General features: G+C 43.8%; 1 protein-coding gene across 1 annotated transcript; it reads left to right on the plus strand.

Annotated features, from left to right (window-relative positions):
* The first annotated feature begins 486 nt into the window (after positions 1-486).
* Positions 487-6,706, plus strand: LOC135825067 (uncharacterized). Its single transcript, XM_065337806.1, has 2 exons — positions 487-812; positions 5,512-6,706. The coding sequence occupies exons 1-2, from the start codon at positions 645-647 to the stop codon at positions 6,550-6,552; spliced, it is 1,209 nt and encodes a 402-aa protein (XP_065193878.1). The 5' UTR covers positions 487-644; the 3' UTR covers positions 6,553-6,706.
* Positions 6,707-16,731: the final 10,025 nt, after the last annotated feature.

A 16,731-nucleotide genomic window follows, 5' to 3' on the forward strand; every position in this document is an offset into this window, starting at 1 on the left:
ATGCCTGTTAACCTTAGTGGCGAATGCAGACCTCACAAGTGAAAACTAGTATTAGATAAACCTTACTAACAATATGCATGACTGTGCGTGTACATGTAGCCTCCACGCTCCAGCCCAGTGCCTTTGTGTTGCATGCACGTAAGCACGAGATCAAGACAAGAGACTCTAGTACTAGTAGTAGTAGTGTACTCTACTCACATCTCAGTCATCATACCTAGCCTAGCCTATGCTATAGGCTATACCAAGGTGAGTGGGTTTCATACGCGTAGGGCACTCACCACACGTTTGTGACCTTTCTTGCGGGAACTCACTGTCACAAGTACTAATACACCATGTACTGAGGCATGTGTCACTGCTATCAACCTTCCAAAAGTCAGTTGATTCTCTGCAAATCAACTGAAGAGAATCATTTTTTTTTTCTCCATCGTTGAAAAACGTTTTTCCTGCTGCATGCCCGATATGTCAGTTCAGTTGCTCTGCTCCTAGCTAGGTAAGACTGGACTGGGTGTACGTCTAGCTGCTGTTGAAGACGATGATTACAGATGCGCGCAAGAAGACCTGTACTGCTGTAGCAAGAGACACCAGTAACTGATATAACAGGCTCCCTGCATGTACATGTAACTGAACTGAAGATCTGCAAAGCAATGGAGCAAGAGTTAGTCGAGCAAGGACTGGACAGTGTTCTTTTTGATGTGTGGCAAGCTATAGTTCTACCTATGTTGTCATTTGCTGACATCTTTCAGCTATGCGGAGTTACGAGACACGTCCGGGAGCTGCTGCACAATGAAAACACATTCAGGCGTCTATGTGAGGTAAGTAAGGCCATGGTAAAAAATATAGTTGATTCTCAGGTCATGAGCCTGTGAAAATCGGTGCGAGCGAGTGATTTTTTATTATATTTCTCACAATTTTTTTATTTCCAAAGATAGGGTCACACAAATGTTCATGGTCACATGTTCATATATTGAGGCCAGGGAGTAGAAAAATACCGGTATTTTACAACTCCCTGATTCATGCCTTTCGCATTGACCGTTTTCATGCGCATATGCATGCAAAGAAATTTAAAAAAATCGTCGGTGCGCCGCCAAAATCGGTGCGCGCGTACTTGAGAATCAAAGATAATTTTTACCATGGCCTAATGTGTGATGTTTCTTTGCCGAAACTTGGTTTCAATTATATTGCTCAAAGGAGTTCGGAAAGACGTTCCTCTTCTAGACAGTTCTTCCTAGCTTCTTCTCTTGTACTTGCTGGTTCCAACCTTGTATTGTTGGAGTAGGACTTTCTGCTGACAGGCCCCTTTGAAATTGATTGGTTATGGGAACGCGCGACTATATGTATCTATTATTGCACGATTAAAGAGGTCAATATATTTCATATATTGACCGATTATGAGGGCAATAATATAGATTTATCACGACAAAGCATACACCTAAAACTGTTTTTGCTATAGGAAGAAAGGAATACTATTGTAATAGTATACTAGTATGTACATATGCCGTTTACATTGGACATTACTTCTGTGTAAACCGAAGTTTTCAGTTGTCTCTTGTAGTATGTTTCCCAAGTCCTTTGACTGAGAATCTGACAGTTTGGGTTCGAATCCCAGCATTTGGCTTCAGATTTTTCTTCTTTCAGTTCTGTTTTTTTCTAAGTTGAGGAAAAAGTTCTAAGTCCTCGGGCTAAGTGGTCAATAATAAGTGGTCAATATAAGCGGTCAATATATGCTGATATTTGACCGCTTAGAGATCACAAGTTTCTGTGGGGGTCAATAATAAGGGAGTGATAAGGCCTGTTATCTCTTAATTTGCTAAATCCTATATATAGGATTTTGGTCATATTTTTCAACTCAAAATGGGTGTGGCATGAGAATAGCAAAAGGTATGTGACCAATTCTTCCTTGCTAGGTCTTAGTAGATATCGAGAGTTGACTAAGATAATTTTTTCAAACACTAACATCTCAGGCTCATCTCCTTGCCCAATATTACTAAGGCCTGTGCCCTATTTTCGAATCCTATATATAGGATTTGAGATTTTATTGGACCTTGTTTTATCCTTAAAACTGGTAGTTTCATGACGGCATGTGCGATATGTCGTCATGAAACCACCCCGTGCCACACCTGCAGTGTTATTCTGCACATTCACTGCTTCAGTCCTTTCCATGACAGCAGCTGAACAATTATGCTCAAATTTCCAATTATTGCTGAAAATGGGTATTCATCAGAAATATTATCGCCCCATGAATCTAAAATGTAAACATTCATGCCTCAAACATATTTACAACTTCCATGAAAATCATTATGCCGTTATTATTGGTCGTGATGACCAATAACAACGGCATAAAAGGCACACATTTTCAAATCCTATATATAGGATTTTGGGCCAGCAAATTAAGAGATAGGGTAGTTTTCAAACAGTGCACATACGCATTAGGCCATCATTTTTTGTATCTATGTTTCGCGTCTGTTCAACTTCCAGAATCATATGCGAGAGGTGGAAAAAAATAAAAAATTGCAAAATAATAAAAAAGGCTCATCATGATCATCATCGATGTGTATGCACTGAACATAGCACAATAGCTCGTGCATGGTGTACATTCGAAAGAAAAATCGTACATCGAAGCACAGCATCTGGGTTATCAGAATGAGTAAATATTCACTTTGGACAGAGGAGGCAACCGTTGGTCATGGTGCTTCGCTGGAATATTGTACTCAGACTTCAGCAGCGGTGCAAAGAGCTCCGGAACGACGCATCCTCTCAGCTTAGGCGATCAATGCGGTCTGGTGTAAGCTCATAGAATATTGCTCCCATATGCCGAACAAACGATTAACCAACGCTGGCCTAGGCTAGAGGCCATTTCTGAATCCCAGCTTCGCCGTATGCAACCTGTCCACACTGATGACTCGCACAATCGTACACTCACTGTGCATGTTTGATTTTTATTTTTTTCCGAAAAAAATCAAAACGTATGCATGCGGACGACGCGAAACATAGCTATAAAAATGATGGCCTTACTTGCATATTCTAGAGATTAGACTGTACAAGTAGAAAGTTCTCTGAGCTGTAGCTGAGAAATTGCGACGGCCATGTACAAAACAGGCTAGTTTAGCAAAAGAGCGCTGAACACACCTTTTCGACTTGTGGGCGGAACGTTAGATGCTCATCGATTAGTATACGGAGGTATTTCACAGTAGAGACAGGGGAAATGACCTTTACAGGTCAGGTACAGGGCTGGGCTCAGTGCAGGCAGGCCATATTGCGATGAAGACGGCATTTGGTTTGTATAGAATGACCCCAACTGCATTAGTTCCACAACGGTGTCATCTGTATTCATTTGAGCAAAGAGTTAATTTGAAACTATACGTTTTGCTCTATCGCTGTTTGTCATCAATTGCTAGCCCCCTCCTTCAATCACTGTTTCTACTGTGTTCAGCTAGCCCGCACACAAATGCTCGTACTCGTGGCCAGGATACAGCTGCCTTAGTATTACCTACTGTACATATTGGGTATGGACTGCGCTCAGTTTCTTTTCTGGCGGCAGGTCCGTGGAGTGCTCTTCCTCTAAACTGTCGTCAGGCACAATCTGCTGGTACTTTTGCTCACCTCACTAAGATTAACCTAGGGTTACCTGTAACAAGGCCATGCCTGTTGGGACTCCCCTAGTCAAATAACGAGAGAGCTTGGAGGCTCAGGGCCCTACGCTATGCTTTTATGCCTTGATGACCTAGGCAAGAAAAGCATAGGGATGTTATTAAAAAAATATTAAGACGTAACCTGGGGACACCCTACTTTACATAGATAAAGGCCTATCAAATGTTTTATACGTTTCTGGGTAGACAAACAGACTATACGCAATGTGAAAGTAGCCTGAGTTGGTCATTCAACCCATACCATCACACTATTAGGTATGGTTCAGTAACCATCTCATCAGAAGGATTGTACTGGAAAAGTTAAACTTTGTTTATTGCAATGATTCACCACAGGCATCATGATGGATATCACAGAGAGTCTCTTTTAAAATTAAAAGAATACAGTCGTCCCTCTCTAATCCGGCGCCTTTTGCGACGGCATTTTCTGCTGGATAAACAAAGATGCTGGATTATCAAATCCTGCCCTCTAACCTGGCCCACCTACTAACATACGTGTTCGTGTTGATTGTCAAAACGCAGGGATTTTCTGCCTCAATTAATGTTTAAAAAGTACTCTGTGGAATGCATGTCTATACAGTGCATAGGTCTTACCACTGTGCATAGGATATTGTCTATACAGTGCATAGGTCTTACCACTGTGCATAGGATGTTCCCAAAGTTTATGTTACACATGTGTAGAATGCTCCCTGATAAGTAGTTCATGCGCTGACCAAACTGACATACTGTTGTATTGAATTTTAATCCATTGTGCTAATTTTTGCTCGTAAAAGAGGATATCACATTACACAGAGGCAATATGCTTTGGTTCTGCAAAAGTGCTCAAAACTGCTCGTTCTGCAAAAGTGCTCGTTGTCTGATGTTTGGTTCAGCCATGAAACTCTGAGTCACAACGGAATTAATTTGCCAAGGTTTCCATTGTGTGCCTTTGTGGATATCACAGTACAAGTACATGTACCACCAATACTCCATAATCGGCCAGAGTGCGCAACTGAGTTTAGTTACTTCACTGATCAGATCTGGGACGGCGAAATCAGGTGTGACATCATGCGTAGGGGAAGTGTTTCCGTGGTGCATGTACATGGTGGACCGCGGCGACGGAATGACGCAAGTCCTACCCCAACAAATGACGTACATGCAGCACGGATTACGCCGTCCCACAACCCCATCCCAGTTGCGCACTCTGGTATGGGGGAGTATGGACTCTTGGTATCAAAGAGTTGGTGGACAAGCCGTTGATTATCCACTCTCATTGTAATATCAAAAAAGTATTCTTTCTAGACCAAAGAGTGGTATTTTTATTTTTTTTATTTTTACTAAGTACACAACCTACTCGTCAGAAGGGGAGAAGACAACAGAGTATACAATGACAAAACAGCAGGGAGAGTAGGGGCTGCAAAGCAAGCCTGTGCTGGTGAGGCAAGCCCACAACACCGACTTATGGTCTCGGCGTTAACGTGAGCTTGCGCACCATAGCCTAAAAGAAGGGGGTGATTTAGTGCGATAAAGACAAGAGAAGGTGAGGTAGAATGGATGAGGAAAAAGAGAGAGAGGGGGGGGGGGTGGAGAAAGAGAGAGAGAGAGAGAGAGAGAGAGAGTATATTTGATAAAATTTAATAACGATAGAAATATTTACGATACTTCTCCAGACGGTTCGTTGTTCAGAACAACGAAACGTCTGGAGAAGTATCGTAAATATTTCTATCGTTATTAAATTTTATCAAATATACCACTCTTTGGTCTAGAAAGAATACTTTTTTGATACTCTTGGTATCACCCATCAACTAAACAGATAACCGGCTGTCTCTTTTCGCAGCGTATACCTGTTGATCATGATGTTATCTTCTGTTTCGTCCCATGCATGCAGAATCGCTATCAGATTAGTCCTTATTTGAAAGTCTCATATATCAGATTTGCCAGGCTTCTCTGCATCGCCACCAGAGTATCCAGCATACATCAAAGCATATACTGGACAGACGTTGTTGATAGCCATGATCGCCATGACCATAGAACGGTCTTCAAACAAAGGGATAGAATGATTGTGCAATTGTCCAGCCTGGCGTTGACGCCGCCTACAACAAGGGCCCACACTATAATGCGGACCAGCCCACGGCTATCAGAGTCTTTGATCAACACGCTCTGGCTTGAACCAGACGTCCTTTGTTCCTACCTACCTAACCTTTCAACTTCATTGATTGAGGAGAAATGTGGAGTCGGTGGACAGCATATGTACAGTTTAGAAGAAGTGACGAGTTTGTTGTTTGAGATGTCTGGCTCCGAAGTCGAATACCAAACAGATATCCTTAAAAAATTGGAACACGATATTTCGGAAACCGCGTCATACTTGCCCTACGTGAGCCGCTCCTGCCGGCTAGTGGAGATTGCTAAATGCTTCGAAAGCGTTGCAAGGAGGGATACAACATTGCTCTCATCACTAAAATGTGAGAATCTGATACCAACACTTCCTGAACACATTACTACTTGGTGGAGCTATAACCCATACGACTGCCTAGTAGTCCACGAGTATAGCAGCAAACTCAGCGATGACGTGTTGGCCACTCAGAATTGGATCAACTTCACGGCAAAGGTAGCAGAGCTTCACTCCGTTCTCAAGCTTCTGATCAAAGGTAGACTGCGTGTATGGCAATTGGAGGATTACTTCATGGCTGTCATAGAGTATGACGAGTTCTGGAACACTCTACCCCAGTCTAGTCGCCCAAATCGGGATGTTCTCTACGGTGACCTGGGAAGCTACCTACTTTCCACATTGCCAAGGTCGCAGCGAGAAAAGAAACTGACAAAACAGAAACTGCTGACCGCCATGGAACGGTGTGGCAAGAAGACTGTTGACCGTACAACTACTAAAGTGTGTTGCAGCCCACGTGTTTCTTCCTGTGTGCTGTTGTAGTTGTGGTTGTTGCATCGCCGCAGAGGGCACTCTGGCCTATGAAGCAATGCCAATAGTTAACTCTGGCAATTACGGGCTTCCTCGACTCTTGGCCAATTGGATTGTACTTCATCTTTCCTTCTTTCTCAGTACTTCGAAGTACCGGGGGAGGGGGGGGGGGAGTTTACTATTGTTATGTCCTATCTCAATCTCAAATTCTCCACATTATCGTTTGCAAAGCCGAGCCGACCCATACTTGAATGTGTAGAATTCTACACACTCGACTGTGAGACTTCAACTGGCCGTAACTCGGTCAAAACTAGCTCAAATTCAACGATCCAAATATCTACCTTGAAGAGAAAACTCTCAGCGTGCCGTAGAACCCATCCGCGACGCGCTGCGATCAACGGTTCTTGAGATAAATCGCTCGTAAGTTCAGCCGCGATCGCGGCACTTGAAAAGCGTGGGAGTGCAACTCGAAAGTTGAGAATTTTGAGACTTTTCCTCGCGCTGAGTTACTCAAATTTGCGTGGGTTTCACTGGTAGTATTTCCAAGGGTACACAGCGAAAAAATCGAAACTCTGCGATCAAGAAAAATGAAAATGCTGGAGCAGGACGAAAGTGCACGCATTTCAAGCAGTTTTCGCTAGTTCGCTGCTCTCCGGCGCTGGAGATATGGCGTCCTGGTCATCATGCGTGACCTCAGTCTCTTCCTCTCGCGGAGACCTTTCCAGGAAGCCCAAGATTGAGAAGATTGAGTGAGTAGAACTGAAGTTACGTCCTAAAGAACATGAAAATATGCAGAATTTTGAAATTTTCAATCGGCTCTCAAAGGGTTATGTCCTATCTCAATCTCAAATTCTCCACATTATCGTTTGCAAAGCCGGTGCTTCCCTTCTGGATACACATGTTCTTTTCTCCTATGTATCGGCGCACAGGAGTAATGATGATTCCGAGACCTTTGGTCGGAGGAGCCTCCAATATGCCACCACCCCTGCCGTGCAGCATCTGATGGTTCTGTGGTATTCGGAAAAAAACCGGTAAAAAGGACTGTACACAAGATACCGGATATATAATATTGTATTTGTTTCATATGTCCTCTCTTTCTCTCACTCTCTGCCCCCCCCCCTTCTGTCTCCGTCCCTCACTTCTTCTCTCTGTCTCTCTCTCTGTTTCTTTGTCTCTCAGTCTCTGTCTCTCTCTCTGTCTCTCTCTCTCTCTCTCTCTCTCTCTCTCTCTCTCTCTCTCTCTCTCTCTCTCTCTCTCTCTCTCTCTCTCTCTCTCTCTCTCTCTCTCTCTCTCTCTCTCTATCTATCTATCTCTCTCTATCTCTCTCTCGCCCTCTTTCTCATTTTCTTTCTCTCTCTCACCCTCTCTCTCATTCTCTCTCTTTCTTTCTCTCTCTCTCTCTCTCTCTCTCTCTCTCTCTCTCTCTCTCTCTCTCTCTCTCTCTCTCTCTCTCTCTCTCTCTCTCTCTCTCTCTCTCTATTTCTCTCTCTTTCTCTCTCTCTCTCTATCTATCTATCTATCTGCATAAGTGGGTATACCCAGGTTTCAACAGTGCTCAACACCACAGGGGCGGAGCGTAACCACAAAGGTCAAAAGAATGGTTTCACCAATTATATAAACATACGTTGTAACGCTGCGTATCTATCTATCTGTTCTATCTGTAAATCTATCTCTCACTCCTCACTCACTTACATTTTTTAAGTATCTGGTTGTTCCATGAATAGCGTAATCGAGACTGACACCATCATCACACTTGCGGAAATGCAGCTATTTATGATATTGCTGGCACTGAATTAAGTTAAATGCGTACAGGCATGAACAGCTGTCCACCCATGGACATGCGTTTGGATGCTCCCTTGTGCAAGAATAGTGTAGGCCTAGGCAATTCCCACCTGCTGCATTGCTGTCGATATGTCCAGCACCTTGGCCAACAATGGTGCTGGTCGCGTGTATCCTGCTGATAAAACAGAGATTACATAATCGGTGACAAATACTTTGATTCAGGTGGAATTTTGACCACAACACCTAGCCACACACTTTCATTCTATTCTTCCCAACCCTCCCCCGCCCCAGTATCTCTTTTTTCGTAGGGTCGTGAAGATGTATGGGTGTAGTGGATGGCTGAGTCTTCTCACTTTGAGATGCATGGGTATAGTGGATGACTACAGTTGAGTCTTTTCACTTTGAGATGTATGAGTATAGTGGATGGCTACAGTTGAGTTTTCTCACTTTCAGGATCCTACCCTGGGCATGTACATGTATTTCGTTCCATAAAATAATTTAATGAAATCAGGCGAACTCTCAAGAGAGAAAGCGTGGTGCTTTTCTCCAATTTTGTTGTTGTTGTTGTTTTTGTTGTTGTTGTTGTTACTGTTGCTGTTGTTGTTGTTGTTGTTGTTGTTGTTGTTGTTGTTGTTGTTGTTGTTGTTGTTGTTGTTGTTGTTGTTGTTGTTGTTGTTGTTGTTGTTGTTGTTGTTGTTGTTGTTGTTGTTGTTGTTGTTGTTGTTGTTGTTGTTGTTGTTGTTGTTGTTGTTGTTGTTGTTGTTGTTGTTGTTGCTTTTGTTGCTGTTGCTGTTGTTGTAGTTGTTGTTGTTGTTGTTGTTGTTGTTGTTGTTGTTGTTGTTGTTGTTGTTGTTGTTGTTGTTGTTGTTGTTGTTGTTGTTGTTATTTTTGTTGTTGTTGAATACTAAGCTTCATTTATAGTGGAAATCAAAACAGGCATAATAATATAATATAATCTAATAACATTGGACCCACTGTTATTAAATTAAAAATTTAAATAGGATATTGTGGAAAAGTAAAGATAAGAAAAAGAAAGAAAAGAAAACGGAAGGTTGGTTGTTACGAACAGATATGAATCCACTCAGCTATGGAAAACCCACGTAGCTAATAATATTATTACTGCAAGGCTTGAGATTTGAAATCCTAATACTAGTACAAGTACCTATTTGAACATTTTGCTGCTGACGGCAATCCATTGCACAAAATGGCTCCAGCGTGCGTTAGGCGGAACATCCTGCCAACAACAGGCAGCAGGCGCGGGTGGCGGCCGGCCACCACTACCAGCTGCAGTCTGATATCCCAGCCAATTCTCGCAACAACGTCCGCCGGTCGTTCCCTGAAGGAGTGCTGGACACCTGGAACCAGTTGCCTCGCCAACACCTCCTGGATCAGCCCGACCAGAAGAGGATGCAGTCCTTCAAGTGCAGCGTCCACCGATTCCTGCGCTCCAGCCACTGGGACTGGGCGACCGACCGGCTGTAGGGACTCGGCGTGGTGGTTTGTGGACGTTACTGTGAGAGAGTGAGTCTGTGCACAAATATTATGTACAATGACTATGCGTCTGTGTGCATGTGCACGTGTGTGTGTGTGTGCGTGCGTGTGTGCATGTGGTGTGTGTGTGTGTATGTGTGTGTGCATGTGTGTGTGCGTCACATCAAGTACTGCCCAACTCAGTAGCCTATCATCTCCACTGGAGATGGGGCGTCAAAGGTCAAGGTCAAAGGTTTGTGCGTGCGAGCATGTGTGTGTGTGTGTGTGTGTGCGTGTGTGTATGTGTATGTGTGTGTGTGTACATGGTTGGTATGTGGTGTTTATGTGACCGTATGATAATAATCTCTTTAATAATATTAATATCTTTATTTCAAGATTACCCAACGCCGGCGAACGCCTATTAGTTTGATCTCCTATTTTGAACACGCGTATATGTGTGTGTATGATGTGCCCTAGCTCACTTACATGTACACTGTATATGTCATACACGTACATGTAGATCATGTCCATGATGCCTTTCCTCTGCGCAGGTCCACCTCACTATTGTTTTTAAGATTAACATAATCATTACTTCTGCATATGCATTACATACTATGATCACGCTGGCTCCATCCCTTATTTCCTAAGCTACCCCCCCGGTGCGTCTGCCCAGTGTTGACTCCGAGACCCACGGTCGGACGAGCTGCCCAGGCCTCACCACCACTGCCGTTTCTGTGCTGCCTTCTCGATACATACATGTATGTACATGTATGTACACTGTATATCATGTGCACATTCACATGTCTGAAGGTTTGTGGTTTTTCAATAAAAAATAAATAAATAAAAGCGCTTAGCAGAACGAGCAGTGCTAGCAGGCGGGACCACAAGCAAGTTAGTTGCTTTGGCCTCCTTGAATGTGGGTTGACGGCATTCCAGCAAAACAGGACTGAAATAGGATACTACAGTACAAGCATCATGCAAACATCGCAAGATGAAACAAAACATTATTGAAGTGCACAGAAACCTGTTGTGGAAGTGTAGGTCAAAAACAAGGGAACTCCACTCTAAATAAAGCCAAACAACAACAACAACAACAACAACAACAACAACTTCTCTTATTGGCCACAGGCCATCATGAGAATAAAATAATTCAACAACAACAACAACAACAACAACAACAACAACAACAACAACAACAACAACAACAACAACAACAACAACAACAACAACAACAACAACAACAACAACAACAACAACAACAACAACAACAACAACAACAACAACAACAACAACAACAACAACAACAACAACAACAACAACAACAACAACAACAACAACAACAACAACAACAACAACAACAACAACAACAACAACAACAACAACAACAACAACAACAACAACAACAACAACAACAACAACAACAACAACAACAACAACAACAACAACAACAACAACAACAACAACAACAACAACAACAACAACAACAACAACAACAACAACAACAACAACAACAACAACAACAACAACAACAACAACAACAACAACAACAACAACAACAACAACAACAACAACAACAACAACAGGTTATCTCGGAGTATCACCTACATGTACATGTACACATACATGCATTCGATTTAGCAGGGGAGCAGTGCTGCTCCACGGGCACGGTGGAGACTTGCAGACGTCCCGAGCGGCACGTTTGAACAGCCTATGTAGCCGTGGTTTCTGAGCAACTGACAAAATTTAATACGGGTAGTATCAAGTATTAGTTATGTAACTAATCTTCACTAGTTTGAGGGAAAGAGACAAACGGGAACTAATACTATTAAATAGAAGTATACAAAAATTCTGGCAAAAATGATAGATTTGAAGTAGGTGAGTCGACATCAGCATGGAGATGGCAGCGAGGATTCGAGGAAGCATGTCGCGGCAGGACAGCAATTTTGCAATGTCATGCAGTCGTATTTATTTTTATGCGCTCACAATGGCTGCATGCATAGTATAGCCAGCAATGGAGCTAGCAGGACATGTGCGTGCAGAGCACTGTCAGTGTCACCACATCAACAACGGCTTTAACTAAGAATAGTTCCTTGCGTAAACCTGTTATGTCTACCATCTGTGAGAAAACTGTCAATGCTATCAAACTCAGATCATTTGGCCACACACAATGATTATGTGACACAGTACAGCAGTGCCGCCCGGCCGCGAACGTGTACTTGTATTCGCTCTGCAGTGCTACACAAATTTAAAAAAATCAATGTCATGGTTCTAGTCAGGAAAAAAGGTTACGATTTGTCGCATTACAAGGACATAATAATTCCCACCCGCATGCATGTAGCTTTACTCGTGCAAGCCAGACGAAACGAACGACAATGCTGTGTCTACACATCGTCATCGTCATCGTATGACCATGATGATCGATGACTATGAACGACACTAGCTCAGGCTGCTAGCTAGCTGTACCGCCTACCGCTGGTACATGTACTGGGACTTACCCACACCCGCACACGCCAAGCTAGTCCATGCGCATATGCATGACTGGAACACAAGAAGAGTGACAAAGTGTCAGGGGTGCTCAATGTCAGAGACAGAGCTTAGTACATAGCAGACTCAGTGGAGGACGTTCAGGTTGGTTGTCACAACCAACCTGAACGTCCTCGCTGAGTCTGCTTTGTAGTATATATAGAGTCTCTATACTACACTCCTCTACAGTCATGATGATGCGGATAGTACACATAATTGTAGGCTTGGATGGTTTGACACTTGATCTTTGTCACTCTTCTTGTGTTCCAGTCATGCAAGGACTAGCTTGGTGCCGGCGTGTGCGGGCGTGGGTAAGTACCAGTTCTAGCAGTAGGCGGTACAGCTAGCTAGCTGTAGATAGCAGCCTGAGGCTGCGTTTACACGGAGACGAAACGAAACGAAACGGAACGAAACGAAACGGAACGAAACGAAACGGAACGAAAACGGGCTGGCCTCGAATCGTTTTCAAACCGTTCACACGAGAACGGCAAATCGTTTTGAACCGTTCACACGAAAACGGAAAACGGGCGATCAGGCTGGAGTTAGCACGTGCTGGCTTTGCACAAGGGCGGGAAGCAAAACGTTAGTTGGAGTTAGTACGACTGGTGGTCGCAAGGGTTGGGTATTTCCCGCGAAATATAGTCCCGCGCGGAATGGTTTCCATGACCGCGCTCCGTTTCCAATCGTTTTCACTGTTTTCACCGTTTACACGAGAACGAAAACGTTTTGAAAACGTTTCAAAACACTTTGAAGTGCGTTTCCATTTCGTTCCGCTTAGGTATCGTTTTCGGGCGTTGTCGTGTAAACGATAGTAGTAAACGCAACGATTTCGTTCCGTTTAGGTCCTACTTCGTTGTCGTGTAAACGCAAATCGTTTTCAATCGTTGTCGTGTAAACGCAGCCTCAGCCAGTGTAGCTCATACTCATACGATGATTAGAGTGCAAGCATCCAGCCTGAAACCTACGACTCCCCCGAGTACGAGAACTACATGTACATGGCTGTATTTTTTAGTATCTTCGCTTCACTGCAGTGTAATCATAACATAGGCGTAGCGATAACACCACACAGATAACGCTAACATAGCATTTCCCCCAAACCTTTTTACGTGACTGCAAGCCCGCTCTTTCATTCACCTATCTCAATCTTTGTCTAAAACATCAATCTCTCTCTAGGTAGACCTTCCCACATACAAAACCTCTTCTAACGCTGAGTTCAAACTATTCCACGCAAACAGGCACGACGCCATTTTACCTGCTTCTGCGACTTCACCTTGTCTGAATCCTCGCCAGTCCACTACAACTACAAGTACAACTGCAAGCCAACAAAAACCTGCTCTTGACCCCATTTGCTTCCCTTTTCAATAGAGTACAGTTTGACTGTTAGTTGTTCCGTTGATTTTACTGCGCTTACTCCTGCTAACAGTACGTTGTAAAGGGATGGGGAAACATAACTCCGGCCCGCAGAGCCCAATGATTATTTCAACAATAGTACAGCTCAACAGTAAAAGATACCAGAGACATCCCTGTACTATAGGCTACGTGGTATCTCGGTACGAGACCTGCGTGCACCTGTGGTCGAAGTTTATGACTGAACACAAATGTCAACAGCACAACGATACCAGAGACCGTCCAGGTACTGCTCTATGCGAGACCGACGTGCACATGACAGGCTGTAGCTGAGGTGGATTTCAACATCAGAGGTGAGCAGTGAATACAGCTTGTTAATCCGTTTTTACACATGTGCATGTACATCCAAAGGTTAATCCGGTAAACCAGGTTTACCGGGTGTTAGCGGCCGTCGTGAGTTCCCTTCGGGAACGGACACGATAATTTACTTAATTTTTTATCCAAGGGGCCCGACGACTAGCACTCTCCACAGTATACAACAAAAGCAAGAGAACCAACAATGTTTGATAAAATCAGGTATTTAGTCAAGGAAGAAATTTGTTGGTTGCTCCCGCAATGAAGCTCACGCTTTTTCCCCCGACCTGACTTGACACTTGACTGACTCCATCCAGAGCACATGAGAAGGCCGTAGAACCTTCCACCCGCAAAACCCACAAGAAAGCACCACTCCCTCGGGGGGGGGGGGAAGCTCGAGCTCCAGTGTTCGAGCAACCATCTTCCTAATTATTATTATTATACGCATTCCCGCGGCAGCGTCAACCAAGCAGTTATGCTTGATCCACACGTTCGCTTATGCTGGACATTGAAACAAAGCAGATGTAGACAGCTCCTAATAGTAATAGTATAATTATATTACTTGTATTACAAGTATACACAACAGAACAACAAGGACAATCAAGGTTTGTTTGCTGCTACTTTAAGTTTCATGCTCACGCAATCATCAGACAAGTATAATAAAATTATAATTATATTATCGCCTATATCGCTACTGCACCACTATTTCGCACTGGTGAGTGTTGTGCCCTGCGCGGGCTGGCTACAACTACCTAGTACTAGTAGTAGTACTGAGTACTACTAGTACTACTAGTAGTAGTAGTAGTTGGTTTGCGAATGACCGAGGATCCACAGCGTCACGTTACAACAACGAGCTACGTTGCTACATGTATCTAGTGTTCATGAGGTGTTTGTTTGTTGCGCTGGAAACGGAGCGTCCTTGCAGTGTACGTGTAACCGTAAGTATCCCTGGTGATTTTCGGGCCGGGAGAAACGCGACGTGGACGTCGTGGTGCACTTCAGACACAAACTAAAAAAATTACTTTCTCAGCCAACTCAAGCTCAACTGATGAGGGCACCGAAACACTGTGTATTGAACAGGGAGTGGTGCTGTCCGTTCTTGTAGGTTTGCCGAGTTGCCTCGAAGGTTCCATGGACCTGCCGTGCGCTGAGCAGCGCTGCGTGTCAGTCGCTGAGTCGCGAGTCAAGTCGACGGGCTGAAAACGTGAGCTCCAGCTAGTGTTGGGAACGACCAACTACCTTATGTTACTTTCGCGACCTTGACGGTGGAATTCATCATCATGTTCTACAGCAGACTGCGTACATGTATGTACGCACAGGTCGATGGTCCACGATGGGTGCTGATGGGTGGACAAAGCTGCGCCTGATCGTGAAAAGTAACGCACATGGCAGATGGCAGGCGCATTTGGATAAGCGCTGACAACGAATGACAAGTAAAAAGTTGATCAGCTGATGTTACTTTTTACCTGTCAACCATTATGACCAGATAGTCAACGGCAACTTCCCAATTGGTCCACGATGGGTGCTGATGGGTGGACAAAGCTGCGCCTGATCGTGAAAAGTAACGCACATGGCAGATGGCAGGCGCATTTGGATAAGCGCTGACAACGAATGACAAGTAAAAAGTTGATCTTACTGATGTTACTTTTTACCTGTCAACCAGTATGACCAGATAGTCAATGGCATGGACAGCTACCTTGTCTAAGAGTACAACTACAAGTAAGTGTAAACATGTACAAGCACACAGCCTACATCATAGTACATGTAGTGTATATGAGCCACACAGCCTAGTGTATGAGGACACTGGTTTTGGTTGGTTGGTTGGTTTTTATTTCACTTCGCACATTCAAACGGGATGACGGCCCAATAAAATGACGGCGAAGGCTTAGCCTAGATGTGGCTATGGAAGAACATAGTAAAAGCTATGGAAGCACATAGTTTAGAAAAGCGATCCTGTCAGCTTTTCTATTATTGTGTTCACATGGCAAGAAAAACGACACCGCTATGCTACGTAAGTTTCTACGTAAGGTGCTCGGTATTTCACTTAGGCTACGTAAGTCTCTACGTAAAGTGCTCGGTATTAGATCTACCAACGGGTGGTAGCCGCGTGCTGTGCACTTGCACGGCAGACATTGTGTTGCAGTGCAGTCCGTACTCCGTGTTCGGATGTGCATGCGCGAGGAACTAACTAATACTTCCTCCTTTGGAACTTCTTCTTGTATGAGCTGTTTTGGATATTTCGTCTCCTGGCCTGGCTTTTTTCGTTTCGGCGCTGCTGAGATCTCCTTTCGCGGAATATTACTCAATGACAGGTGAGGTGACCAGTTCCCTTTGATTCATTTGCTTGTGTTGACTCTTTCATTTACGAAAAGTGTGCTGATTTTGGGCGGAATGCAATAAATAATGGAAAAGCTGACAGGATGTCTTTTCTAAATTTAGCTTTTCCGCTGCCGAGGCCTCCTTTTACGGAATACTCGATGACAGGTGATCTCTGAGTTGACCGGTTTCCTTCGATTCATTTGCTTATGCTCACCCTTTCATTTACGGAAACGTGCGCTGATTTTATTCGGATTTAGATCCATTTTTATCTCTTTGCCCTTGTCTACAGTGTGCGAAGAACGCGAGTTCACCTTCTTGACGGTAAGGCTTATGTTAGATGTGTTGTCGAAATACTCATATTCATTGAATGTACATTGATACGTTACAAGTAAGGCA

This window comes from Sycon ciliatum, chromosome 9 (assembly GCF_964019385.1).
Source record: "Sycon ciliatum chromosome 9, ocSycCili1.1, whole genome shotgun sequence".
NCBI classification, from domain to species: Eukaryota; Metazoa; Porifera; class Calcarea; order Leucosolenida; family Sycettidae; genus Sycon; species Sycon ciliatum.